Below are 26,223 nucleotides of genomic sequence, written 5' to 3' on the forward strand. Positions count from 1 at the left end.
TATAGATTCCAGTGATTTAAGGCCATATGCCCTTGTTTTGACTTATGTCTCAACTTGTTCAAAATCCAGCAGAGGTGGAACGTGTATCTCTTTTCATCAAGCTATGGTTTTCCTTTCTTTTTTACTTTGGAGGTTTTTTTCAACAGCTTCTTCAGTGCGAGTTTCTCAGGTTTAGGGATGGAGGCTTTCTCTTTTTGTAACTGACATTTCCTTTCAGTTGACATTCTTGAAATGTAATATCTGCTCTAGAGGGGTTACTTGTCCTCTCAGTACTATTGTTTTAGGACAGCAATCACAGACTAATTAATTTTTCACTTTGTTTTCTTTTCCATTTGAATTCATAGCTTCCAACTCCATTGGGAGCTCCTTCCCTAATGGCACGTCAACCCATGATTTATACCCAACCGGGCTTAAGGACCAGCAATCCTTCCACTCCACCTACAAGAGATAAGGTATGTTTGAGCTGTTGTTCCTTAGGGCCTTGGTAGAGATTTGCAGTCATTGGAGGCAAGACCAGTGTTAGAACAGAGTTTTACAATATTTTGTGCACTGTTGGTCTCTCACAGAAGAAAAACTAATTCTAGCAGTTTCAGCATTGTAAAAAGACACAGAATATACAGACCTTGTCCTATAGAAACTGATGTTGTCAAACCTCAGCTGGGTTCTGATACCTATTCAGCAATAGTTTCATTTATTTATTCAACAAACACAACTGTGATCAGTGCTGGAAGAGGTGGGTAGCTCAGACTGGAGGTTTCAGGGACAGCTTTCCAGAGAAGTGATACCTAAGTTGAATACCAGGGCATTGAATATCAAATGGTAAGGAGGATTTCAACTAGTAGATGTATAGATGGTAGAACTTTAGAGCTAGAGGCAGAGAAAACATCTTGAGCCTAGAAGTGTAAGCTGTCAGTTGTAATATAGAGAGTACCTTTACAAGGTTTCTGCCTTCAATCTTCAGCCAATGTATTGGGTCCCCTGGTTCCTGAATGTCTGTTTCAGCAGGTCTGACAAATCTTCAACTATTAGATAATAAGAAGACTGACCAGAGTTTTGTGTAAAAATACTTGTCATTTATTTTATAACCACAAGAAAAAAGACATATAAATAATGAAAGATTTACATATCTGTCTTCCTTTCATGCAGGCAAAATTCCATGTAGAAGTACCAAAGCAAAAAGATTCAGAATCAGATGTGAAAACAAATGATGATCTCTCTGCAGCCTGAACTGAATCACCCCCATCTTCCAAGTAAAATAAACATTCATTTGGACATTCAATACTCTTGAGAGTCTTCAATTCAATGTTTTTGAGGTGATGCAGTCTTTCTCTTGTTTTACTAGTTATCCTTGAAATTTTACCAAAAACTTCAAAATTATCAAAAAATAAAGTTAATATCTTAATCTCCCCTCCCAAATAACACAAGGACCTTAGAACACTTTAAAACTACAAGGGCATTCTCTCCCAACTCACATATTATGATGGTCCAGTATTTTAGCCCTGTCCTATTTTGTTAGCCCCTCAGATTAGAAGTGTTAGTATTTATATAGAAACATTTTTGTTTAGATTTACCAGTGTTCACAAATTCTCTGTTCACCATCCCTTCTTGCATTGTAATAATTTCCCTCTTCCTGAAGTACATCTTTTAAAAGTTTATTTAGGGTACTTACGCTGGTGATAAACTCAGTTTTTGTTTATCTGAAAATATATTTTTCATACTCATTATTTTTAAACTAAATTTTAAATGGATACACACATAAACTCTATAAACATTCCTGTATGAGTCTTTTTGTGGACAAATGTGGGTCTATCTCTTGGGTAAATATGTAGGAGTAGAATGGCTGGGTCATAGAGTATGTGTTTATGTAAAATTAAAAGTGCTAAAAGTTGTCCAAAAATGACTGTATCACTTTATTCCAACAGCAGTGTATGATAATTCTAGGTACTCTGAATTCTGGCCTCAAATTACTGCCATCAGTATTTTAAATTTTGGCCATTCTAGTGGGTTTGTAAGTAATATAACATAATGGTTTATTTTACCTTTCCTTAATGACTAAGTAACTTTTCATATACGTACTGGTCATTCCAATCTTTGTGTGTGTGAAGTGTCCAACTATTTTGTTCATTTTAATATTTTTCTTTGTTTTTTGTTATTGATTTGTAGTTTTGTGTATATTCTCAATATTAATTCTTTGTTAGATATATTGTGCAAATAATTTCTCCCAGTCTGTGGCTTGCCTTTTCACATTTGTAATATCATTTGATGAATAGGTGTTTTCTAATTTTTAAGTCCAATTTATCAAGCTTTTCTTTTATGATTAATGCTTATTACATGTTCAGAAATAATTCGATTATCTCAATACCATGAAGATATCCTCCAGTTCTCTTCTAGAAGCTCTATAGTTTTAGCTTTTATGTTTAGATATATGATCTATCTAAAATACATTTTCATGTTTGGTGACAGGTAGTAAAAAGTAAATCTCTACCCCTACCTGTAGTTATCCAGTTGTTCTTGCAACATTTGGGAAAAACAAATTCCTTTCCCCTTGGGTTGTCTTGGTAAATTTCTCAAAAACCAATTGACAACATATTTATGGGTCTACTTTTTTACTTTGTTTTGTTCCATTGATCCAAACACACACTTGATTAGAAGAGTTTTCTGTAGGTCTCAAAATCAGATAGTCTTCCATGTTCATTCATATTTTTCAAGATTGTTTCAGGTATTCAGGTTCTCTTTGAAGAACATAAAATATTATAATCAGCTGATCAATTCTATTTAAAAAAGGCCTCCAAGATCATGGTGATTAGGACTACACTGAATCTATAGTTACATTTGGAGAAGACAGACGTATAGACATCTTAACAATATCACCACTTCCAAATCATGAGCACTGTATAACACTACTTATTCAGGCATTCTTAATTTCTTTTCCATTGATTTGTGGTTTTTAATAGTAACTAGCATTTTGCATTATATAACTATCAAGTATTTTATGTTTTTAAATTCTAATATAATGGTATTGTTCAATTTCATATTCTAAGGTTTTGCTACTACACTATAGAAGCTCCCACTGTCCTCTACCACCGCCCGTTACCAGGACTCAGCCTTGCCACTGTCTCCAGTCCTCAGCCTCTCCACCCTCTAGTCCTACTGCCCTGCTCCATTTCTTAACTCCTTAGGCACCACCCATTTTCCCACCCCTCCAACCCCTTCCCTCTTCTGAGTCTACTAGCCCTGCCCTTATCAACAGTTCTTCAGCCCCACCCCTAGGTCCAGTCTTCCAGCTCCCACCCCTTCCTGTCCTCTAATCCCACCCTCTTTCCAGTCCTCCAAACCCTCCCCCTACCCAGTCCTTTACCACTTCCTTCAGTCCAAAGCCCCGCCCACTTCCCTCCCTCCCGTCTCACCCCTCTCTCCAATCCGCCTGCCTCCATCTTCCCACTTCTCCAGCCCTGCCTAGTTTCCTCACTACTTCAGCCCTATTGTGTGGCAAGTACTTATTAGGTATTCTACATTACAAAATCTCATTTAACCTTTACAACAGTGTTGTTGGTACACGCTGTTATTCTCATTTTAAAATACGACTTAGTGTCTTCACCTGTGTTCCTTTTATAACATTTAGTCTATTATGTTACCAATCATTCATTTTTACAATAGTTCCTTTACTGGTCTGCAAGTTAGGGGTGATAGCAGTCCTCACACTGGGCAGTGGGGTTTAAATAACATGACTCAGTGATTTGGACATAGTTCGTTTTTAATAAATGTTAATCACTATTATATATATATACATATACACTCACTAAGTAAGGGGACTGACATTTATCCTTTATTCATAGAGGGCCTGGCTCATGGTAGGCTTTCAGTGAGTGAATGAAGCACTGCTTCGCTGCGATGTACTCCAGAACAGCCAAGGCAGGAACAAATACGGTGGTTAGGTGTCAAAAAACAGATCGAAGAATAATTACTTGGGTCTGTATAATGCACTTGGCTTTCAAAATGGTGAAGTTCTTGGGCCTAGAAGCCTCGTAAGAGATCTTGGGATTTTGCAATGTAGACTGTAAACTTTTGAAAACGTTTTAGCTGGGGTGGTGAGTGTCTAATCAAAGGTGGCTTTCGGTAAAGTTTGATGCAATGGGAGGGGTATTTATTAGAATCCGGCCACTGGCTACACTGGGAAGCAGGCACAAAACAAGTCCTCTTCAAGGGCCTGGAAGCTTGTCAAGATGGTATGACCAGAAAGACACTGAGGCTCAAGCTCGATGGTGGCATCTAGGTTCTGGATTTGCTTGTATCAGAGAAGACATCGGGTCGCTTCAAAGGCTATTCTGGAGAGTGCCGCCTGTCTGAGGTGGCAGTGGGGTCCGTTCTGGCTAGGTCCCAGACAGCCAGAGGCCTCCAGCCCGCCCACCCACAAAAATCCCCGGAACCCCTTCTCCCAGGAGACTGTATTGGTCCTTCCTGCAGCGTTAGATTCGCCTCCGCGGCCCTTCCACGCTTGTCATTCACCCGTGCGCAGCCAAACGGCACCCATTGGTTGGGCGACTCGGCCGAGGGGGAAAGGGCAGCTACTTCCTGTGCGCCAATGAATGCGCAGCCTCACAGGCGGGGGGCGGGCCTGAAGTTGTGAGCGAGCCAATCACAGGCCCCCGGTGACTGGCCGCTCGAGAGGGAGTGAGTCGCGCGCTCGCTTCCCCAAGATGGCGGCCGCTAAGGACGGTTGTGCTTTGGAAGACGTGGCCGCAGGGAACGGGCGGCGACTCCACCTAGGAATTCCTGAGGCCGTTTTTGTGGTAAGGGCCACTCCGCTCCTCGGTATCTTGACGCTGTTCTGTGGGGTACCCCTTCCTTCCTGGTCCCCACCCTGGCCTCGGTTGTTGTGGGAACGAGTTCAGCTAAAGGATTTGGGAGAGAGCACTCCGTCCGCTCTCCCCCTCCGCGCCTGGACGGACTGAGCCCTGTTGGGACCCGCTCGGCGGGAACGCGGTGCGAAAAGGCTCCAGAAGATAAGGGAGTGCGGGGCCGGAGGGCTCGGGAGCAGGGGCGGGGTGGTCTTCGGGACCGCCCCCACCCTACCCCACCGCCACCCCCACCGCCACCCCAATCCCCAAGCTGGATTTCGTCCCCTGCTTCCTGGAGAACGGGAGGCGGTGAGAAGCTTGAGTCCCGGCCTAGGTTCTGGAGAAGCCGATGTGTGAGTGGTGACTTAGGGTACAATGAGAAGGCAGAAGAGCTGGTGCTAAGGTGTGAAGATAGGAAGTGATACCTAGTCTGGGGAAGGACTGCAGTGGTTCCTTCCTTTGAAGAATGGAGGAAGGGACTGCTGGGGAAGTCGGAGAGGGTGAGAACGTGAAGCCCTTGTGTGTCCTGCTGAGGAACTGAGGTTTTATCCAGTAGGCAACGGAAGGTGTCTAGTTAAAGCCACTGTATAATCATATTTGCTTTTAGATAACATTGTCCTAACAACTTAGTAGAGAATAAATCGTGTGGAGTTCAGAAAGGAAGCGACGAATGCAATTTGGAATCTTCACAGAACAGGGAGACGAACCTAAGTCCAGAGAGAAGCAAGTAGTTGGTTTCAACCCAGTACTTCCATAACGCTATTCTCGAAATAGTATTTGAAAACTATTGGAATAATGAGAGAAAACGTGACTGACCTTCCAGCCCGGTGTCATCTATCTTTCCCTACTCATTTCTGGCTGAACTGCTACAAAATCTTAAGGGAATTTTCTTAATCTATATTGCCTTATCTCTGTCTTTTTGCTAATCATATCTTACACCCTTCAAAAGACCCATTTATTTTATTTATTCTTTTATTTAGACCACTTTTATGTATACTCTGTATATTTACATTTGCTGATTCAGTTTTATAGAATTTTCTATACTTCTCCCTGAGCTGTGCCATTTGTTTCTTTACACTCATCTCCCAGCTTAACAGATAAAATGTCTTGAATACAGGGCACTTTCCTAATGCTTTTACAAAACCCTAGGAGGCAGGTACTGTTACTCTCATTTTGTAGATGGTGAAAGTGAACCACAGAGCCCCTGAGTAACTTGCCCCGAGTCACGCAGGGTGTGAGTTACCCAGGATTTGAATTCGGCAGTCTGTGGAGCTCCATCGCCTCTACTTACATGTCATGCTCTGCCTCTGGGAGGAAAGTGAGGTCGTTATCTTGCTCAGTGTCATTTCTCCTGGTCCCGCACAGTACCTAACACACAGTATAAGCTCTTGACCAGATGTGGAATTGAGTTTCCATAGTGCCTTAAAATACTACATTCATGGTGGTCACGGAGAGATGGCTTCACAAATCTAATTCAGGAGGATAGACTTTATCTGAAGGCTTAATAAAGTCTTATCTTAAAATGCATTTTTCCCTAAAATGTTATGGGTTTTTTTTTAGACCTTAAAATTTCTACCAATCTAATATAATAATCCAAATTTTGCATAAATATTTTTATGTTCCCAAACAATTGTAAATAGCATAATACTGTAGAAAGAACATTGGTTTCTAAGTAGCCCAAGGTTTGAATCCTGCCTCTACTTCCCACTTGCCGCTTAGTCTTGAGCATATTAATTTACAGCTTCTGGCCTCCGTTTCTTTAACTGAAATAGGGGTGGCAGTACTTAGAGTTGCCAAGAGAAACAGAAATTGTCCTTTCAGTATTGCAGGTAGATGCTTAATATGTATTACTGTATGTGGTGAGAGGAGGCAGTATACCATATTGGCTAGAAACCAGACTGTGCCTTTTCCCCATTTCCATTGGTGCAGTAATTTCTTTCTCTGCTTAAATTGTCCCTTTCCCCCTTGTCCCTTTGTTGACCTCTTCATCTCAACATGTAGTTCAGATATGACCTCCCTGTAGTTTTCCCTGACTGCCACCCCAGGACGGCATTCTTGGCACTTCCATCTGTTCCCTTAGCACGTTGTATAGACACAGCTGATGTTTGCTGAGCACTTACTAGTGCACTCCCTTGCTGTGATTCTCTTCCTTTTTCTTCTTGCCTTGTTTTGGTTAAAATGCTCCCTTATAGCTAGTAAGCATGGATGAGAACACTGATGTAGCAATCCCAGGAACTGTAAGATACTTGCAGTGAAGGACTACAGTTCTTTAAACTACTGGAAAGCCCTTATAAAATCTCCTTAAAACTTCCATATATTTTCACTTAGTACCTGATCCTTATCTAAGTAACTAGCTTTTCTTCAAGGGCCAGCCTGTGTAGTTTGCATTTTTAAAAAATGCTGTTGGGTTTTACTGCTTGTCTTTTGGTTAATTATTCCTGTTACAAAAGATTGTTCTGTTTGCCTCTTAGGTTTGCTTTATTTCAACCACTTGATACTTAAGGAAGCATTTGTGGCTTGTTTTAGGAACCTACTGACCATGTTTAGCTTGATTTCTGTGGCAGTACTTGAATTAAAATTTTAAGTGATAAAATTGATAATTTTGGCAGGCAACCTGTTGAATCATTTTGTGGGTAGGGCACATGACTAGGCAATGTGTTTGACTGTTGGTAATTTTCATATTTGCTACTAGTGCTGCATGGAGGATGCATGAAGTAGACAAGGTCATCTTTCCCCATGTGTAAGTAAAAAGAGGAAGATGGAGGAAGAATAAATTAGCTACATAGTGTATGTGCACTGTCTGAAATGGTCCCTAACTTTTATAACTACTTTTTTTATAAGCCTTTAGAGAAAAAGAAACACAAGCTCTTTTTCCTTTATGTTTTAAAAATAAAGCTAAAGCAGTCAAAAATCTGATTAGAGGTATGAATTCTAAGGTTTGTAATGTATTCTTTCTGATGCTAAAGGAAGATGTAGATTCCTTTATGAAACAGCCTGGGAATGAGACTGCAGATACAGTACTAAAGAAGCTGGATGAACAGTACCAGAAGTATAAGTTTATGGAACTCAACCTTGCTCAAAAGAAAAGGAGGTAAGAGTGAAAATTTCCAAGTTTTAAAGAGTAATCTTGTATAGCTTAAACTTTTGAAAGATTGAGACAATTTGCATACAAATAAAATGTCTGTTTGTTGAATGTTTAGTTTGGTTAACTTCGATAAATGTATCTACTTTTTAACCATTGCCCAGACCAATATATAGAACATTTCTATTACCCCAGGAAGTTCCTCCCACCCCTTTCCAGCCAACCCTGCCCAGTCCTAGAGATGACCACTTTTCTGATTATTTTAATCATAGGTTAGTTTTCTCTGTTCTTAAACTTCATATAAATGGAACATATAGTAACTACTGTTTTATGTCAGGCTTATTACACTTAGTATAATACTTTTGAGAGTCATCCATGGTGTTATAGCAGTAAATTAGTTTCTTTTTAGTACTGAGTCATTTTCTGTTGTTGTGGATGTACCACAATTTTTGTCTATTTTTATCTCTTTGCCTGTCGATGGACATTTGGATTGTTTCTCCATTTGATTTTAAGTCTTTGTGTGGACGTTTGTTTTCATTTCTCCTGGAAATTACCTAGGGGTGGAATTGCTGACTTACATGGTAAGTGTATGTTTAATTTTATGAGAAAGTGCCAAACATCCTCCAAAGTTGCTATTGCATATTACACTCCCACCAGCAGTGTATGGGAGTTTTGTTCCTCATCCTTGTCAGCACTTGATATTGTCAGTCTAAATATGGTTTAGAAACATAATAGATGAATATTGAAGTACTTATTCCAGAGCATCTAAGAGCATAACATCTTAGGTGTCCACTTCATCCTTCTCATTTTGCTGTTGAGATGAGAGACCCACAGAGGATATGACTTTCCCAGAACTACGTAACTAATGGGCATAGAATAAAAGTATCCTTGCTTTCAATCCTTTATTCCCCTGTATTTTTATAGTAGCTTATGAAATCAGTTCCCAGTAATAAATACTTATGAGTATCTGTCTGCTATGCACATGTGCCAGCATTCTTCTGTCAGTTAAGTGTTTATGGAATTCCTAATAGGTGCCAGATACTGTTTTGAGTGAAATAAGTTCCAGTATCTACACAGGGACATAATCTAGGGGCATGATAGGTTTGTAAGTAAATTGGGTTCACAAAGTGTAGCAGTCAAGACACTGTAGTACAAAATAATGAGTTAATACAGGGGAAGGTATGATCTGAAGCAGGCAGACAAAGAACTCCAAGAGGAGCAGGCGGCTGTGTAGAATTCTGAAGGCTGGTTGTGAGTTTGGAGGCAGACTAAAGTAAGGAAGGGTAGTCTGGGTATGAGGGTACCACTTGTGCAAAGATACAAAAGTTTGTTTTTAGATACATTTTCTTCTTTGAGTTTGGTGACAATTGAGGAAATTTGAATAAGGGCTTGGTATTAGATGATATGAAAAGTCATTGACATGGACAGATGAAGAGTGTTAATGGAAGAAAGAATAGAAAATGCTATAAACAGTATGCTTTCATTTTGGCAGGGGAAAAATGTGTATGTGCATAGACATACCTGGAAGAATTGACAATAGTGTTGCATTAACAGTGGTAATCTTTGGGTGGTGGGAATATGGCATTTTTCTTATTTTGCTTATCTGTATTCTTAATTCTCTGTAGTGTACATGTGCTGCTTTTATAATAAAAGTTTATTTTTATTTGAAAAAGAAGACTAAAGCCATCGGATTTGAGATCACTTGTAGGGAAGTTATAGTTAGAGGAGAAAATGCACCTCACAACCAAGCCCTGGGGAAGAGGAGAGAATCTCTGTATAGACTTAAATTGCTGACTCTCGTACTGAGGCATGTAGGATGGCTCCCAGGTCTGAGCAACTGGAAAGGAGAGTTACCATCACCTGAGAAGACTGGGTGGAGCAGGTTTGGGGGAAGATCAGGAGCAGTTCAATTCTGGACACATTTAAGATGCCTTTTGGGCATCCAGGTGGAGATGTAAGTAGGTGATTAAATATATGAGTCTGAATTTTGGGAGCAATCTGGGCTGGAGATAAAAATTTGGAAGTCATTTAAAGTCAGAGGACTGAAGTGAGCTGCATTACCAAGAGAGACGATCAAAGATCTAGGCATTGCGACAGGGAGAAGAGGGATAACTACCAAAAAAGACTGAAAAGAAACTTTCAGTGAGGTCAGGAAAGCCAGGAGATCATGGGGTTCTGGAAGCCCAGCTAAAAAAAAATGTGTCCTGGAGGAGGGAATGATCACCCCTGTCTGATGCTGCTGATAGCTCGCCCAAGTGGGATAAGGGCTGAGAATGGACTTGGACTTAGTTAAGTGGAAGACATTGATATTCTGAATGGGAACAGTGTTGGTCCAGTGATTCAGAAAAGAATGATAAAATTGGACACAGTGAATACAGAAAACTTTTTTGAAGAGTTTTATCCATTTTAATAGTGGCTTGGTTGTCTTTTTATTTGTAGGAATTCTTTATATATTGGACACATTTAGATTATATGTGTGAGAAATTTTTCTTACTTTTGTAATTTGTCTTTTTTTCTTATGATTTCTTTTTTATATTTTTTATTTGTTCATTATTGTATTATTTATTTTATTTTGGCCTGGGGAGGGGAGGTAATTACATTTATTTATTTTTAGAGGAGGTACTGGGGATTGAACCCAGGACTTCATGCACGCTAAGCACATGCTCTGCCAGTTGAGCTATAGCCTCCCCCTGTTATGGTTTCTGTTGATAAGTAGTTCTTAATTTAAATGTTTTCAGTCAAAATTTCTCTTCATAGTGCTTTTTGTGTATTGCTTAAGAAAGCCAATTTTGTATTTCATGGCTTTATTGTTTTATGTTTCACATTTATATCTATAATCTGGATTATTCAGAAGTGTGTTGCTAAATTTCAAAGCAATTGTGGGTTTTCAGGCATGTTTCTTTGTACTTTCTGTTTACAGTAAAGTGATAATTAGATCTGTAGTCTTGGTCATAGGTTTTCTTTTCTTTCTTTTGTTTTTGGCAACACTGCTTCATAGATTTGTGTATTGTTTTTCCATTAAGAGGCAGATAGTATCTAATTGTCTCTTACTATGATACTCAATGCCTAGATCCATTAATTATGAGTTGCAGAATGATGATATTCTAATTTAGTTATGTATTTTTTATTTATTAATAAGCTGCCATCTTTCAATTATCTTACAGTTCCTGGGATCCCTATGTCATTTTTGGTTGGCTCTTCTTACATCTACTTGTTTTTTCTTCAGATTACCAATATCTTCTTTTCTCTTAGAGGTATTTTTAATACTCACTGTATAATCTTTTTTCCATTTCTCTTTTCTTATTGTAGTATAGTCAGTTTACAATGTTGTGTGTATAATCTTTTTTTGTATAATCTTTTACTATTTAATTTTGTTTCATCTTGTAGAGGTTGTTGAGTTTATTGTCTTTATTTAATTTTGTAGTTGAGTTGATCAGATTATTGTGCCTGTCAGCTCAGGGATATCAAGTTACTTTGGCCAGTAATGTATGTGGGAGTGGGAATAATTTAAGTCCCTTCCTGTGGGTAGGGTTAGGAAGAATGCTGCTGCTATTCAGTCTGTGGCACAGCCATTGAACAAATGTTCCTTCTCCCCAGCCAGACAACTTGGCCACTGGGAGATTCTTTCTGTTTCTCTGTCTTTATCATCTCCCCTGGGAGTGGAAGTGGAGAAAGAGGAACTGCTGGGAACTTGTCTTCTCAGCTCCTCAGCCTTACCTTCTCCCTGACTCTGGCTAGTTCTACTGGCTTTCTGCCCTTTAGCAGTGATAGGGTAGGTAATGCAATTCACACAGGGCACTTTAGGGGGAGGAATAACACCTAGAAAGTTTCCTTTTAACCTTAAACTCCCCTTTTGAGGACTTGATCCACTTCACTTCTAAGCTGCTGCTTCCCCTCTCACTGCCCTTTGCACTCCCAGGACCTAGAGATTTCCATTGTTCATATAATAACAAAGACCTAGAACTAAACCAAGTGTCCATTGACAGGGCAGTGGAAAAACAAGTTGTGTTATATTTGTAATTGGATGTTACACAGCAGTGAAAATAAATGAACAAATCTTAGGAACCTAATTGAGTTATAAAGCAAACCCCAGAAAAGCATGTACAAGAGACTGCTTGTATTAAGCTGAGAAACCCGCAAAGAATAAATTGTTTAGGGATACACATAGATGTGATGAACTATTTGAAAAGGTAAAAAAGGGACTGTAAACACACAGTTCTGGAGAGTTGCTATCTTTTGGGACAGAGCATGGTGGGGAGGGGTGTATTTCTCAGACATGCATAGTGGCCTTGGTGATGTGGTTCCTAAGTCGAATGGGATTGTAGCTGCTTGATTCATTGATATGCTTCCTAGCTTATCTATTACATGTAATACGTGCAAAAATATATCATAGAAGTCATTTACATGACCAAAAAAACTTGATTTGAACATACTTATGTTGTATGTGTATCAGATATTTTACAAATGAATAAATGTACATCTTTGTAGCATTTACCTATATCAGCATATACAAAAATAAGCAGAATGGAGAGATCTACAGCATGTGTTGAATTGTAAAGAATTCATAGAACATTAGCCTTCAAACTAAGTTAAAAAAAATCAATGCTAAATGTGTGTTTCTAGATTATTCATTAGGCTATATGACTAGATAGTGATACTATTTTTTTTAAGCGTCAGGCTCATCTAACACATTTCTTGCCAAGTCAGTAGCACAGGGTGTAACAAAGTTTGCCATGCCAGCCTCTTTCACATGTGCTGTGACTTCCTTTATATGATTCAGTAACTATATTTTCATTATCATATTTAAACTTTGTTTACATGCTGATCTCCAATAATATTTAGTTAAATGTATTCTTAAAGGACCACACCTTTCTTTTTGTATCCTTAGTCTGTTTTGTTACAAATTACATTGTGATTTGACAGGAACCCCAGAACTATTTTGCACTTTTTTCCACGCAAAACACTTAAAGCCTTGGGTAGCTTCTAATTGTCCAAAAAAAAGCTTAAAAGTTTTATTCTTTCCTCTCTGAGTGTTTTCAGCATATTTTATCTCTTTATTTTCTTGTCAGTGAGATTCATGTCATTTGAGAATCAGTTGCTAGTAGTTTTTAAAAAATTATTTCTAATAGGCTTTATTTTTAGGGAAGTTTTAGTTTCATAGCAAAATTGAGCAGAAGATACATAGATTTCTCACCTACCTCCAGCCCCCACACATGCACAGCCTCCCCCGTTACCAACACCCTCCACCAGAGTGGGGCATTTGTTACAGTTGATGAGCCGATATTGATGTGTTATTATTAACTAAAGTCCATAGTTTACATTAGTGTTCACTCTGGGTGTTCTGCCAGAGTATACCACATCTTCTCTGGGTTTGGACAAATGGACGATATCATGTGTCCACTATTACAGTATCAAACAGAGCAGTTTCACTGACCTAACAATTCTCTGTGCTCCACGTATTCATCCCTCCCTTCCCCCTAACCTGACAACCGCTGATCCTTTTACTGTCTCCATAGTTTTGTCTTTTCCAGAATGTCTTATACTTGGAGTCATATAGTACGTAGCCTTTTCAGATTGGCTTCTTTCACTTAGTAATATGCATTGAAGTTTCCTCCATGTCTTTTAATGGCTTGATAACTCATTTCTTTTTTTTTTTAATTGAAGTACACTCAGTTACAATGTGTCAATCTCTGGTGTACAGCACAATGTCCCAGTCATGCATATACATACATATATTCATTTTCATATTTTTTCCATTAATGTTTATTATAAGATATTGAACATAGTTCCATGTGCTTTACAAAAGAATCATTTTTAAAATCTATTTTTATATATAATGGCTAACATTTGTAAATCTCAAACTCCCAAATTTATCCCCTCCCATGCCCTTTCCCCAGTAACCTTAAGATTGTTTACTAAGTCTGTAAGTCTTTCTGTTTTGTAGATGAATTCATAATGTCCTTTTTTTTTTCAGATTCCACATATGAGTGATATCATATGGTGTTTTTCTTTCTCTTTCTGGCTTACTTCACTTAGAATGACGGTCTCTAGGTCCATCCATGTTGCTGCAAATGGCATTATTTTCTTTTAATGGCTGAGTAGTATTCCATTGTATAAGTATACCACATCTTCTTTATCCAGTCATCTGTCGATGGACATTAGGTTGTTTCCATGTCTTGGCTGTTGTATATAATGCTGCCATGAACATTGGGGTGCATGTATCTTTTCAAATCAGAGTTCCCTCTGGGTATATACCCAGAGGTGGGATTGCCGGATCATATGGTAAGTCTGTTTAGTTTTTTGAGGAATCTCCATACTGTTTTCCATAATGGCTGCACCAAACTACATTCCCACCAACAGTGTAGGAAGATTCCTTTTTCTCCACACCCTCTCCAGAATTTATCATTTCTGGACTTTTGAATGATGGCCATCCTGACTGGGGTGAGGTGATACCTTGTAGTTTTAATTTGCATTTCTCTGATAATTAGTGATATTGAGCATTTTTTCATATGTCTATTGGCCATTCGTACATCTTCATTGGAGAAATGCTTGTTTAGGTCTTCTACACATTTTTGGATTGGGTTGTTTGTTTTTTGTTATTAAGTTGTATGAGCTGTTTATATATTCTGGAAATAAAGCCTTTGTCAGTCGCATCATTTGCAAATATTTTCTTCCATTCCTTAGTTTGTTGTTTTGTTTTGCTTATGGTTTCCTTTGCTATGCAAAAGCTTATGAGTTTAATTAGGTCCCATTTGTTTATTTTTGCTCTTATTTCCATTGCCTGGTAGACTGCTCTAGAACATTGCTAAGATTTATGTCAAAGAATGTTTTGCCCATGTTTTCTTCTAGGAGTTTTACGGTATCATATCTTATATTTAAGTCTTTAAGCCATTTTGGGTTTATTTGTGTATAGGGTGTGAGGGAGTGTTCTAACTTCATTGATTTATATGCTGCTGTCCAGTTTTCCCAACATTACTTGCTGAAGAGACTGTCTTTACTCCATTGTATATTCTTGCCTTCTTTGTTGAAGATTAATTGGCCATAGGCCTTTGGATTTATTTCTGGGCTCTCTGTTTTGTTCCATTGATCCATATGTCTATTTTTGTGCCAATACCATGCTGTTTTGATTGCTGTAGCTCTGTAATATTGTCTGAAATATGGGAGGGTTATTCCTCCTGCTTCATTCTTTTTCTTCAGTGTTCTTTGGCAATCCTGGGTCTTTATTGATTCCGTATAAATTTTAGGATTATTTGTTCTAGTTCTGTGGAAAATGTCCTGGGTATTTTGATAGGGATGGCATTAAATCTGTAGATTGCATTGGGTAGTATGGCCATTTTAACAATATTAATTCTTCCAAATCAAGAACATGTGATATCTTTCCATTTCTTTAAGTCTTACATATATATAAGTATATAATATATGTAGCATCCCATATTCCATTATCACATGACAGAGAATTTACAGTCAGAATAATGAAGACATTTCCTTTAGTTTTCCTGTGGCTGTTCATGTAATGAAGTGAAGAACACCAGTGTATTAATAATGTTCCTTTTTATCGCATGCTATTTCTAAGCAGATATTTGAAATGCTCGGAAGACTCCACTTTCGGTCTCCTTGGAGCATCTTTTCATGTGCTTATTTGCCTCCTGTGTATCTTCTTTAGTGAGGGGTCTGTTAAGTAAGGTCTTTAGTACATTTAAAAAATCCAGTTGTCTGTTTTATTGTTGAGTTTTGAGAGTTTTTTGTGTATTTTGGATACCAGCCCTTTATCAGATGTGTCTTTTGCAGATATTTTCTTCCAGTCTGTACCTTGTCTGTTTATTCTCTTGATGGATCTTTGGCAGAACAGAAGTTGTTAATTTTAATAAAGTCTAGCATGTCATTTCTTTCATGGATTGTGTCTTTGGTGTTGTATCTGAAAAGTCTTTACCATACCCAAGGTCATCTAGGTTTTCTCATGTGTTATCTTCTAGGAACTTTATAGTTTTTCATTGTACATATTTAGGTATGATTCATCTTAAGTTTTGTGAAATGTGTAAGGTCTGTGTCTAGAGTAATTTTTTATGTGTGGATGTCCAGTTATTCCAGGCTAGTAGCTATTATATAACTTACCTGTTAAGTCCAGTCAGTCTCATCACACCTGACAGAGTTGGTGGTTTCCAGTGGTTTCCAATTTAGAATATATTTGAATGCATGTTATTTTTAAAATTAGTCTATTTAAAATCCAATTCTAATCAGATGCAGAACCTCTGAATCACCTATGTGGAATATGATTTACTGTGGTGTTTGACACGTAGAACAGGGCTTTGGTACACAGTAGGCATTCCATAAATATTTGCTATTATATCTAAATATTTTAGTAAATATTTATGTCTGGGATAGATATTTTAATAAACAAAATTTATTAAATATCTTAAAGATTTCATATGTATAAATTGCCCTCAAAACATATCAACAGAAAATGCAAAGCTAGTAAGACTGTGTCTTGGTGGCAGAAATATTAAGCTAACCTTTTTCTTATTCACAGGCTAAAAAGTCAGATTCCTGAAATTAAGCAGACTTTGGAAATTCTAAAATACATGCAGAAGAAAAAAGTAAGTGCATTTTTGTTTGTAAATATGAGCCAACCAGGATATTTCAGCAGAGACGTGCTCTTTGGTATTTGAACTGTGCTGGGAGATCCAGTCTGCCTTCTTGAGCACATGTCTTGAGGTTACAGACACTGTGCTTCTGTAATACATGTGCCTTTCCGCCAAAAGTCAGTTTTTGTTGTTGCTGTTGTTCTCTCAGAATAAGGAGTGAGTCCAAGACTTACAGAGCTAGAAAGAATCTTAGAAATTATATTTTGGGTTCTCATTTCACAGTCGAGGAAACTTTGCAAAGAGGTTACACTTGACCAGTGTCATATAGCTAGTTGCTGGGAAAACTGGATTTGAGAATCTTTTTAGTCTTAATCCAGTATTTATTAAATAAAAGCAGGCTGTAAAGATTAAATTTCCTAAGCGTATTGTATTTACAAGATTATGTGTACATGTATATATATGATTTATAGGTTGACTGGTAAAATAACTACATTTCTAGTACATTTTTTCTGTCCTGAACTTTGTAGGAAACTTCAGAAAACTGGTTAGTTGAGCATGAAGCACTGATGAAGCAATAATTAACGCTAGATGTTTCTTGAATGGTGCTTACCTTGCGCCAGGTACTGTTGGATGTGTGTGTGTGCATGCGCACACACGTAGTAAGTAGCTGAGCCAGAGTCCATGCCCTCCGTGCCCAGCTGTCTGGCTCCAGCATTCATTTCTTTTACCACTGTATTTAGTCTGCATGATGGTACTGTTTTAAATGGCTTAGATTCAGCTCTGTGATCTCTCCTTTATAATGTTGATGTTAAAATGGACTGTTTACAGTACTGTCATTTCTTTTGAAGGAGTCCACCAATTCACTGGAGACCAGATTCTTACTGGCAGATAACTTGTATTGCAAAGCTTCAGTTCCTCCTACTGATAAAGTGTGTCTGTGGTTGGGGGTAAGTAAGTGTAGTAGCCGCAGCTTCCTTGGCTGACATTTGTAAACCAGGATGTTTTCCCTTGCACAGTGGTACTGTTTGAGCTGTGTAAAGTGCTCATCTCCCTTGACTGTGGAAGGAATGAGGGGGTGGTGTCCAGTGGGGATCAGGAGTGTGATGAAGATTACTGCAGAAACATGCTCAAGTCTGTCCCACTCAAAACAAAACTGATCACAACCCTCCTTCCCCTCCAGCTAATGCTTCCTCTCTTAAATGTAACAGAAGGAAGAGCAATAGATGTAAAATAGAAAGTACTGTTGAACCTCAGATAAATGTTTCTTCACCGTAAGAGTTAGTTCTAGAAGTTTCTCTCTAAAGGGAGAAAAGATTATTACAAAAAACTTGAGGTTAGAATACATTTTTTAAATCATGTATTTCAATTTTGATGATTTCATAGACCTTGTCTGTGATTTCTTCCTACTTTACTCCTCTCAGTCCCCTGACCAACCAGCCGAGTCACTCCTGACTGTCCAGCTAGCTGTCCATCGATCTTGTTGTCTCAGGCAAGTTCCCATACAAAGTAGCAAGTCAGTACTACTCGAAGCTCTCCCTCCTGTCCTATAGGATCATCCCTGAGAGGCACTCGCTTCTCTATCCCTTAGTTCCTTCTCCTGCTTTTTGTTAGCTGTAATATTTTCAGAGTTTTTACATTTAATTCTGCCACCATTATTCCCATACTTGTTTAGTTTTGGTTCTGTAAATGGAACAGTTATCCACCCAATGGCTCAAATCCTGGGGGTTATCCTCCTTGGTTTCGCTTTCCCTTGGCTCACATTCCATCAACAAGTGTGAATAAGATAATTCCATAAACTAGACTGGGACAACAGGGAGCTCTCTGTTAAGAATTGCACCTGGAGCCCACCTTACAGGAGGATGAATTCCAAATAGATCACATACTTATATGAAATACTGACACTATCAAAGTTCTAGGCCAAGTCATAGATAACTCATTTTGTAACCCTGGAATAAGGATGGTTTTTTAGGCCACAAAACCCAGAAACCATAAGCAAAGTCAAAGGCAATGAATAGAAAAAATACTTGTAACTCAAATCACAGGCAAAGGAGAAACAGGTTTTCACGGTGACTTGGAGTTGTGTTTTGGGCACGTCAGTCTTGAGGTTCCTATTACACCGTCAAGTGGAGAAGCTGATAAGGCAGTATTTGAGGAGTGAATCAGCTTGGGAGAAATACTTGGCACAGGGTACTTCCCAAATGAATGCCTGATACTGATGGTTTTTGACGTGAATGAAGTGTTTTTAAATGTATTCCATTTTTTCTTATTAAAAGTAGGCAAAGTGTAGACATTTTCTGAAAAAAAAAAAAAACGTAATAAGAGACAACAGTAATTGATTGAGGAATGATATTGGGGGTATGGGTTTGGAGAGGCATTTGCTTTTCATTGAATATTTTTGTCCCTGAATTTTTATGCAGTTTTCTAATTATCATAGATTGGCATATTCAGTCAGTAAGTATCTATGTAGCACCTACTTTGTGCCAAATATTTTCATGTTGTCTCATTTAATCCTTATGACAATCATTTGAGTAATTTTTAAATTCCATCTGTCAGATGATGAAAGTGGTAAGTCAGTAACTTTGCCTTTGCCCCTACCATCTGTTGGAAATGAGAAGGAGACAGTAAAAGTTAGCTGCTTTTCTTAATGGATTAAATATAGGTAATATATATGTCTTTGAAAACTTTTAAGTTATTGTATCTTAAGCTCAGAAACAACTTTTAAAGTTGATTGAAATGTAATACTAGTTAGTGTCATGATGGAGGTAGTAGAAAGATAGGATCTGGTAACTAAACATAGTGGGGTTTTTTTTTTTAACATTTTTTATTGAGTTATAGTCATTTTACAATGTTGTATCAAATTCCAGTGTACAGCACAATTTTTCACTTATACACGAACATACATATATTCATTGTCACATTCTTTTCTCTGTAAGCTACCACAAGATCTTGTATATATTTCCCTGTGCTATACAGTATAATCTTGTTTATCTAGTCTACAATTTTGAAATCCCAGTCTATCCCTTCCCACCCTCCGCCCCCTTGGCAACCACAAGTTGGTATTCCATGTCTATGAGTCTGTTTCTGTTTTGTATTTCTTTTTTTTTTTTTTTTTTAAATTCCACATAAAAGCCATCTCATATGGTATTTTTCTTTCTCTTTCTGGCTTACTTCACTTACAATGACATTCTCCAGGAACATCCATGTTAAACATAGTGGTTCTTATCCTCATTCTTCCATTTATTTACTGTCTATGCAAGCATAGGTCACCTGACTTCTGAGCCTCTGTTCTTTTTGTTTTGTTTTGTTTTGTTTTTGAACATTTTTTTGTTATAGTCATTTTACAATGTTGTGTCAAATTCCAGTGTAGGGCACAATTTTTCAGTTATACATGAACATACATACATTCATTGTCACATTCTCTGAGCCTCTGTTCTTAACTGTAAAGCAGATAACTTGCCTCACAGGGTTGTTATGAGGAGTAAATGATATAATATATGTAAAGAAACACTCTTAACTCATGAGTCAATAAACTTTCTGTAAAAGGGCAGAGAGTAAATATTTTTGGCTTTGCAGACCACATGGTCTCTGTCACAAGTAGTATTTAACTCTGCCACTGTGGTGTGAAAGTCTAAGTGAATAAAAAATAGCTGGGTTTCAATAAAACTTATGACAGAGGCAGCCAGCTGGATTTGGCTCAAGGACTGTAGTTTGCCAACCCCTGCTCTAACCTATCAAGTACTAGGTAAATGCTTAGTGACTGTCATGGTTCTGTCTCTCCAGGCTAATGTAATGCTTGAATATGATATTGATGAAGCTCAGGCTTTGTTGGAAAAGAATTTATCGACTGCCACAAAGAATCTTGATTCTCTTGAGGAAGACCTGGACTTTCTTCGAGATCAATTTACTACCACAGAAGTCAGTATCCTTTCTTAAAAAAAGGCAAAGGAAGGAAAGGAGAAAGATGTTTTTAACATTCTTACATGCATTGCTTTAATGAGAAAAATGTACTTATTCTTAGAGTAATGGTAAGTTGCACATTTTATGAGAGTAGTACGTGATGTATTTGGAACTAATACTTAATATTAGTACTTAAATAACTTTGTAGGTAGACTAATCTGAATTTGAAGTATGAAAGTATGGGAAGAGCAAATTCAATTTAACACATGAGCATTTTCCTTCCAAATAGTTTGTCAAGTAAGTAGTTCCTCAAGCATAATTTTAAGGGTCTCCTATGTTCCTACAAGTGTGCTAAGCTGTATGGGGCATGGGATGGTGAGGGAATCAGTGCAAATGAGAAAAAGAGTGGCAAAGTCTTGCTGTTTAGAACTGTACATGTAAACCAGCTAAATGATGATTTCTTAACAAATATTTCATATTTCATAGCAAATATAAGTATGTTCATTTCATGTACAGAACACCAAGGCAATTTTAAAGTTACAGAAAGATAGGTATGAACTGGAATTAGTTCAGAGCAGGCTTTGAGAAGGTAGAACTTAGGCTGTTTTTAAAGGCAGGGTAGGATTTGTATCATTGGAGAGAAGAGGCAGGGGATGGGTATTCTCGTCAAGGCGGAAGGCTGGCATGTTGAAACACAGCTCTTGGCCTTTGCTCTCTGACCTGTCTCTCCTCCTGGTTCCTGTCACAGTCATTTGCCCCACACAGTCACCCAAGACAGAAACCTGGGAGTAGGCCTTCACTGCTTCCTTGTTCGTCACCTAAAGCCACTAATCAGCAGACTCTTGTCTGATTTCCCTTGTAAACCTCTCTGCCCATTGCTGTGACTCTCATTTTGGCCTTCCAGAACCTGGACTTGGTAGTTTTCTAGTCTGTTTTCCTCCCATCTGTCATTCACACTATCTCCACCCTGAATTTACTGAGTCACGCATGTTATGTGTATTCCTCTGGTCATAGTACTTCCCTGGTTCCTTGTGACTTGTAAGGTATGCACATGGGCACTCTGAGGGGCTGCAGCCAGCTTTACCTCAAGCCACTGATTTCTTCCTTTCCTCGCCCTCCCAGAGTACACCCGGAGTTCTAAGTAACCCAGTCAGTTGTCCTGCTCACCCCTCAAATGTGCCATGTAGTTCGCATTTCCACACTTTGTTCCTCCTACCTGGAATGATTTCCCCCTACTTACCTGCTTACTCCTTTTTATGTTTCATATTTCAGCTCGAGCAGCGGAACATTTCTGAATATTTTCTAATCCTCTCAGGGCGTTTTGTTGTTACTGTGTGCTTACTTAGCACTTTGCTTGTAGGACTTTGTTTTTCATGCTGGACTGGGAGCTCTTCAAGTGTAGGGGCTGCACTTCTCCCTTTTCTCCATAGCATGGAGAATATGACAGGTGTTGAGTGGTGGGGTGAGAGAAGGCAGGCCTACTTGAGGCCTAGAGCAGGGTTGGCATGTGATTGGTAAGGTGGAGACTTCATTCAGAGAAAAAAAAATAAATAAAATTCTTAGGAGATTGGAGAAAATGTAGATGACCAATACGGTGATGAAAGAAATAGTTGATGTGTGAAGGCCTGTGCTGGATGGTGCTTGTGGAAAGGGAAAGATGTAGATGGCTTAATAAGTGGGGTGAATGTCCTGTTAAACTAAACAGAGAGTAAGAGATAAAATTACTGATAATTAAATTGTACTAATTTAAGTGTTACATGTCAAGGCATGGTTTGAACAATCTTTGAAATTTTATGCATGAGGGGCTGTCTTAAAAGCTGCTGACACTGTAAGGCCTGTGTTTGTCGGATAGAACGCCATAGTTGACTAGACATGCTAAGCAGTGACTGATTTGAGGCCTTGACTTGGCTTTGGTGGAATTTAGTTTCAGTCTTTTCTTGGTATATTGTCACTAGTACTTTGTGTGATTGCCATTTTTGATTCACTGTGTAAATGAATAGTTAGGCATTGCGTATGTTATCTTTAGAATTGTATTTGCATTTTCTTTGACAATTCTTGCAGATATGGCCAGGGTTTATAACTGGGATGTAAAAAGAAGAAACAAAGATGATTCGACCAAGAACAAAGCATAATCCTGGCAGTAAAAAATGTGGTTCAGTTTTCCAAACATGTTGTTTTAAGTACCCCAAAGTTTATCCTTAAAGGTTGACATAACTTTAAATAATTTTAACAGCAAGAATGGTAATTAAAACTTTAAAAAAAGATAAACACCACTTTATTTATTTATAAAAACAAAATTAGTTTCAAATATTTTATGAAATTAGCAGTATTTTTATTTTTTTCACATTTCCAACAAAGTAAATGCTGCTTTCATCATTTTTTTGTTTGTTTGTCATAAGAAAAGTCTTACCTGAAATGGCTGAAAACTGTGAGGTATGTTATGAAAGCTGATGTCTGGACAGTTTCACAGAGTCTACTTTTTCTTTATTAGCTGGTGTTCTCACTTGATGTCATTAAACCACTTTAGAGGTAGCAAAAACAGTTTGAATATTTGAGAACTTGTTTTTCTTTAGTACACGTGGGTCTTTATGGTCCTCTGTTGTTGTTATTTGTCTTATGTAAATGAAGTTTCATGAATTATTGCTTAGCCAATAACTAACATTCTGTGCTTTTCAGGAAATGGTAATTTGCTTTCCTAAACAACAAGAGGGCTATCGCGACAACACTTTTTTTCTAAGGTGATGTAAGTGCACAGAGGCTCTGCAGTGCCAGCATAAGGGAGATCTTGGCCAACGTGAAATCACAAAATTACCTACTCGAATCTCTTGCATAAGGCAGTTTTGTATTTCTTAAGAGTTCTCCAAAGCAGCTGAACAAGAATGTTAAGATAAATATAAATCTGCAATGGTTTAAAAGAGTTCTAAGCTTTTTTTATTCCTGATAAAACTTCGTAAGAGTAGTAGAAAAGCCCTGTGGAAAGCCACTGGCACAGCGGCTACCACTGGGCAATACGGATTCGGGTGAGAACACAAATGTATTACTCCATCTCCATGTAGCAGAATATAATTGTACAATGTTTTGTACTTGTATTTCATGATATTAAAACAGTGAAGTTAAAACTGGCATAGCACCTTTTTTCATGTTATTCTTTCTAAAATTAACATGGGTCTTTTTACATATTTGTAAAGTTTATTTACTTGCACATGTAAATAGCATGTCCCAAGAACTTCTTATGTTTGTAGAAGCAACATAAGATACCATTGGAAGGAATATAGATAAGCAAACAATTGACAGGATAAATCTGAAAGATACCAAAGTTCCTTGAGTCAGTTTTTCTTTCATAATTTTAAATACCCATATTTTAGAATTTGGAATTTGTATCTTCAGATGTTTTAAGTCCTACTTTTCCCCAAACTTTATTATGGTAAGTATATTGATACAAAATGTCCCTGTTAATATTAGGACAAGAATGATTTGCTCAGAAGGTCTTAATTTTGTCTTAAAACTTAAAGTCCATGGAAATCTAAATATGAAAATTAGGTATTCCAGGCAATATGAAGAAACATAGCTCTTTAGAGATATGAATTAAAGAGTAAAAATTACGTTAATTATTCAACAAATATACATAAATACCCATGTCAGAAACATGTCAGAAACAGTAATTAAGCTCTGTTAATTAAATAAAAGATATTTAAATCCTGCTTCTGCTAGATTCTCTTATATAAACAGTTTACATTTTCAGGATAATACAACTAGCCTGATATGGGATGATATTTTCAGGGTTAATCTTAATCTTAGTATGGTATGCCCAAAGAGGATAATGAGCAAAAGATTGATTACAGAATGTCATAGTGAGTAACAAGGGTGTTGGAAATGCAACTGAAATTTATTTTTCCACTATAAAATATGTTCATTTGAGAAAATTTAGAAAACGGGAAAAAAAGATATTTAAGTTTCATTTACAGTCCCCCTTGATGTCTGTGGCTTCCATTTCTTTTTCTGTGCATGTTTTTTAAAAATATAATTGAAATAATTTTGTCTTTATAATTTTTATCCTTTTTTTACTTAACATGGAATTTGCTTATTATGTAGTGCTGTTACATAAACGCGACTGGTTTCACAGTAGTATTCTAATGAGTAAACTATAGTAAACTGATGGCTGCAGATGGAAGGATCTTATCTAAGGCCACATGGCCAGAGTGAAACCCAGATCTGGTTCCCGGATAAATCGCCTTCCCTCTGTACCATGGTACCTTGCCCTTTTATTTAGAAATAACTCATGACTAAGTTTGCTAAAAATGTTAAGTCCAGTCCCTTAATGAATGAGTACTTTCCTTTCTTTGTATGTTTCATAGTCTCTGCTAAACCTCAGTGATGCCTTTAAGGATCTTGAACCATTTCTTAAAGGTTTATCTTGGTTGATTCTAATCCAATACATAGCCATGTTTGTGTCTATCTGGTGGTAACATAGGATTGTGTTGTCTCTGCCGAGTGCATATGCAACAGTCATTGTAGCTGGTGTTGGGTTCAACTTATCATTTAAACTCTCAAGACCTGGATAGGCCATGTCTGACACCAGTTTATTCTGAAGGACAAAGGACAGACAAGACACCATGGACAGCATGCCAGGGGCAGCTTTAGGCACAGTTCTGTGGAAGTTTTTGCAGCAGTTCCCACAGACTATATAGGTGGAGGCAGGAGCCACCCTGGCTTTGAAGCCATAAGATACCACTGCCTCTTGTAACAGTCTACCATGTGTAGCCTTGGTCCCGGCCAGGGCCTGGGCCCGGGCCCAGGAACAAGAGATGCAGAGCACTCGGCAGGCGGCCCTGAGCTGTGGCTTCTAGCAGGTGTTTACGTTGACTCACTGCCCTCCCAGACCAGGTACAGGGTACCACCTGGGGCATTTGACCAAGAGCAGGCCCACCTGTCTCACAGCTGACAGTCCACCTTTATCAGATTTCCAGGGGGAACAAACTAGAAAGCTAATCCAAGGTCAGGTCCTCACCTCGAGGGAGAAGTGGGTTTTGAACAGCTCTCATTCAGCCTGCTGGGCCTTGCATAATCCTGGTCAGTTTTATGTCTGCCTCTGCAAAAAAGGTAGTAGTAGTTCAGGTATTTTAAAGGGCCAAATGGGAACATTTCTGTCCGAGTTAGGTGAAACTAAGGCATCAGTTAGGAGGTCCAGAGTTTCATAATTATATGATGGATTGAAGAGCTTTGTTCTCCTTCACCCCAAACCAAGTGATGCTATAAATTTAATGAAATCTTATGACCTCGTTGCAGAGTGACTTTTTAGTCTTGTGGCCAAAAAACTAGTCGATACAATTTTTCATTTTTATAGTTTTTATTTTGAAAACTTTATAGTTACAACCATCATGGCAGAACAGTTGGGCCTGCTATAATTAACCATTTTTTTCTATATGTGACTAGTCTTCTATACCCAGGGAGTACTGCTTACATGACCAGGTGTGAGAAGGGATCAGTTTGAGATTGGAAGTGTTTGAAGCTGGAGGAACTGCTTAATGTATTATGTGCAAAGAACCACTTTTCTTGTTTGTTAGCAGAAAATGGCCCATGGTTTATCTGCACCTGAAAACTCAGGTGTGGATGGTGTTTCAAAGTTCAGTTGAAGAATTTACTTTTGTTTCCGTCCCTTTCTTGTCTTATGTCAGATTTGGTTATAGCCATATTAAACAAAAAGACTGGACCTGGTGTGCACAGTATATTTGAGCAGTTTGTGTGTAAAGGATTGTGCCTCCTGGCCATGGTTTTCAAATAAATTTATGTTTAGTTGATTGTGTAACTATATTCCCCTTATGGG

General features: G+C 38.1%; 1 protein-coding gene across 2 annotated transcripts; it reads left to right on the plus strand.

Moving 5' to 3' along the window:
• Positions 1 to 359: 359 nt before the first annotated feature.
• VBP1 (VHL binding protein 1) lies at positions 360 to 23,522 on the plus strand. Of its 2 annotated transcripts, none has more exons than XM_074359103.1 (6): positions 360 to 452; positions 7,805 to 7,929; positions 16,448 to 16,514; positions 17,351 to 17,449; positions 20,283 to 20,421; positions 22,461 to 23,522. In XM_074359103.1, the coding sequence occupies exons 1-6, from the start codon at positions 375 to 377 to the stop codon at positions 22,529 to 22,531; spliced, it is 579 nt and encodes a 192-aa protein (XP_074215204.1). In that variant the 5' UTR covers positions 360 to 374; the 3' UTR covers positions 22,532 to 23,522. The 2 variants fall into 2 exon arrangements, with proteins under 2 accessions (XP_074215204.1, XP_010965395.1); XM_010967093.3 differs by lacking the exon at positions 360 to 452 and adding an exon at positions 4,635 to 4,790.
• Positions 23,523 to 26,223: the final 2,701 nt, after the last annotated feature.

This window comes from Camelus bactrianus, chromosome X (genome assembly GCF_048773025.1).
Source record: "Camelus bactrianus isolate YW-2024 breed Bactrian camel chromosome X, ASM4877302v1, whole genome shotgun sequence".
Taxonomy (NCBI): Eukaryota; Metazoa; Chordata; class Mammalia; order Artiodactyla; family Camelidae; genus Camelus; species Camelus bactrianus.

What these genes read in the sequence shown, in the direction of transcription:
- VBP1 (XM_010967093.3), top strand. Translation starts at nt 4,698, where the DNA reads ATGGCGGCCGCTAAGGACGGTTGTGCTTTGGAAGACGTGGCCGCAGGG. An exon ending in AATACATGCAGAAGAAAAAA is followed by an intron (nt 16,515 to 17,350) that starts GTAAGTGCATTT and finishes TTTCTTTTGAAG; the next exon opens with GAGTCCACCAATTCACTGGA. An exon ending in ATTTACTACCACAGAAGTCA is followed by an intron (nt 20,422 to 22,460) that starts GTATCCTTTCTT and finishes CAATTCTTGCAG; the next exon opens with ATATGGCCAGGGTTTATAAC.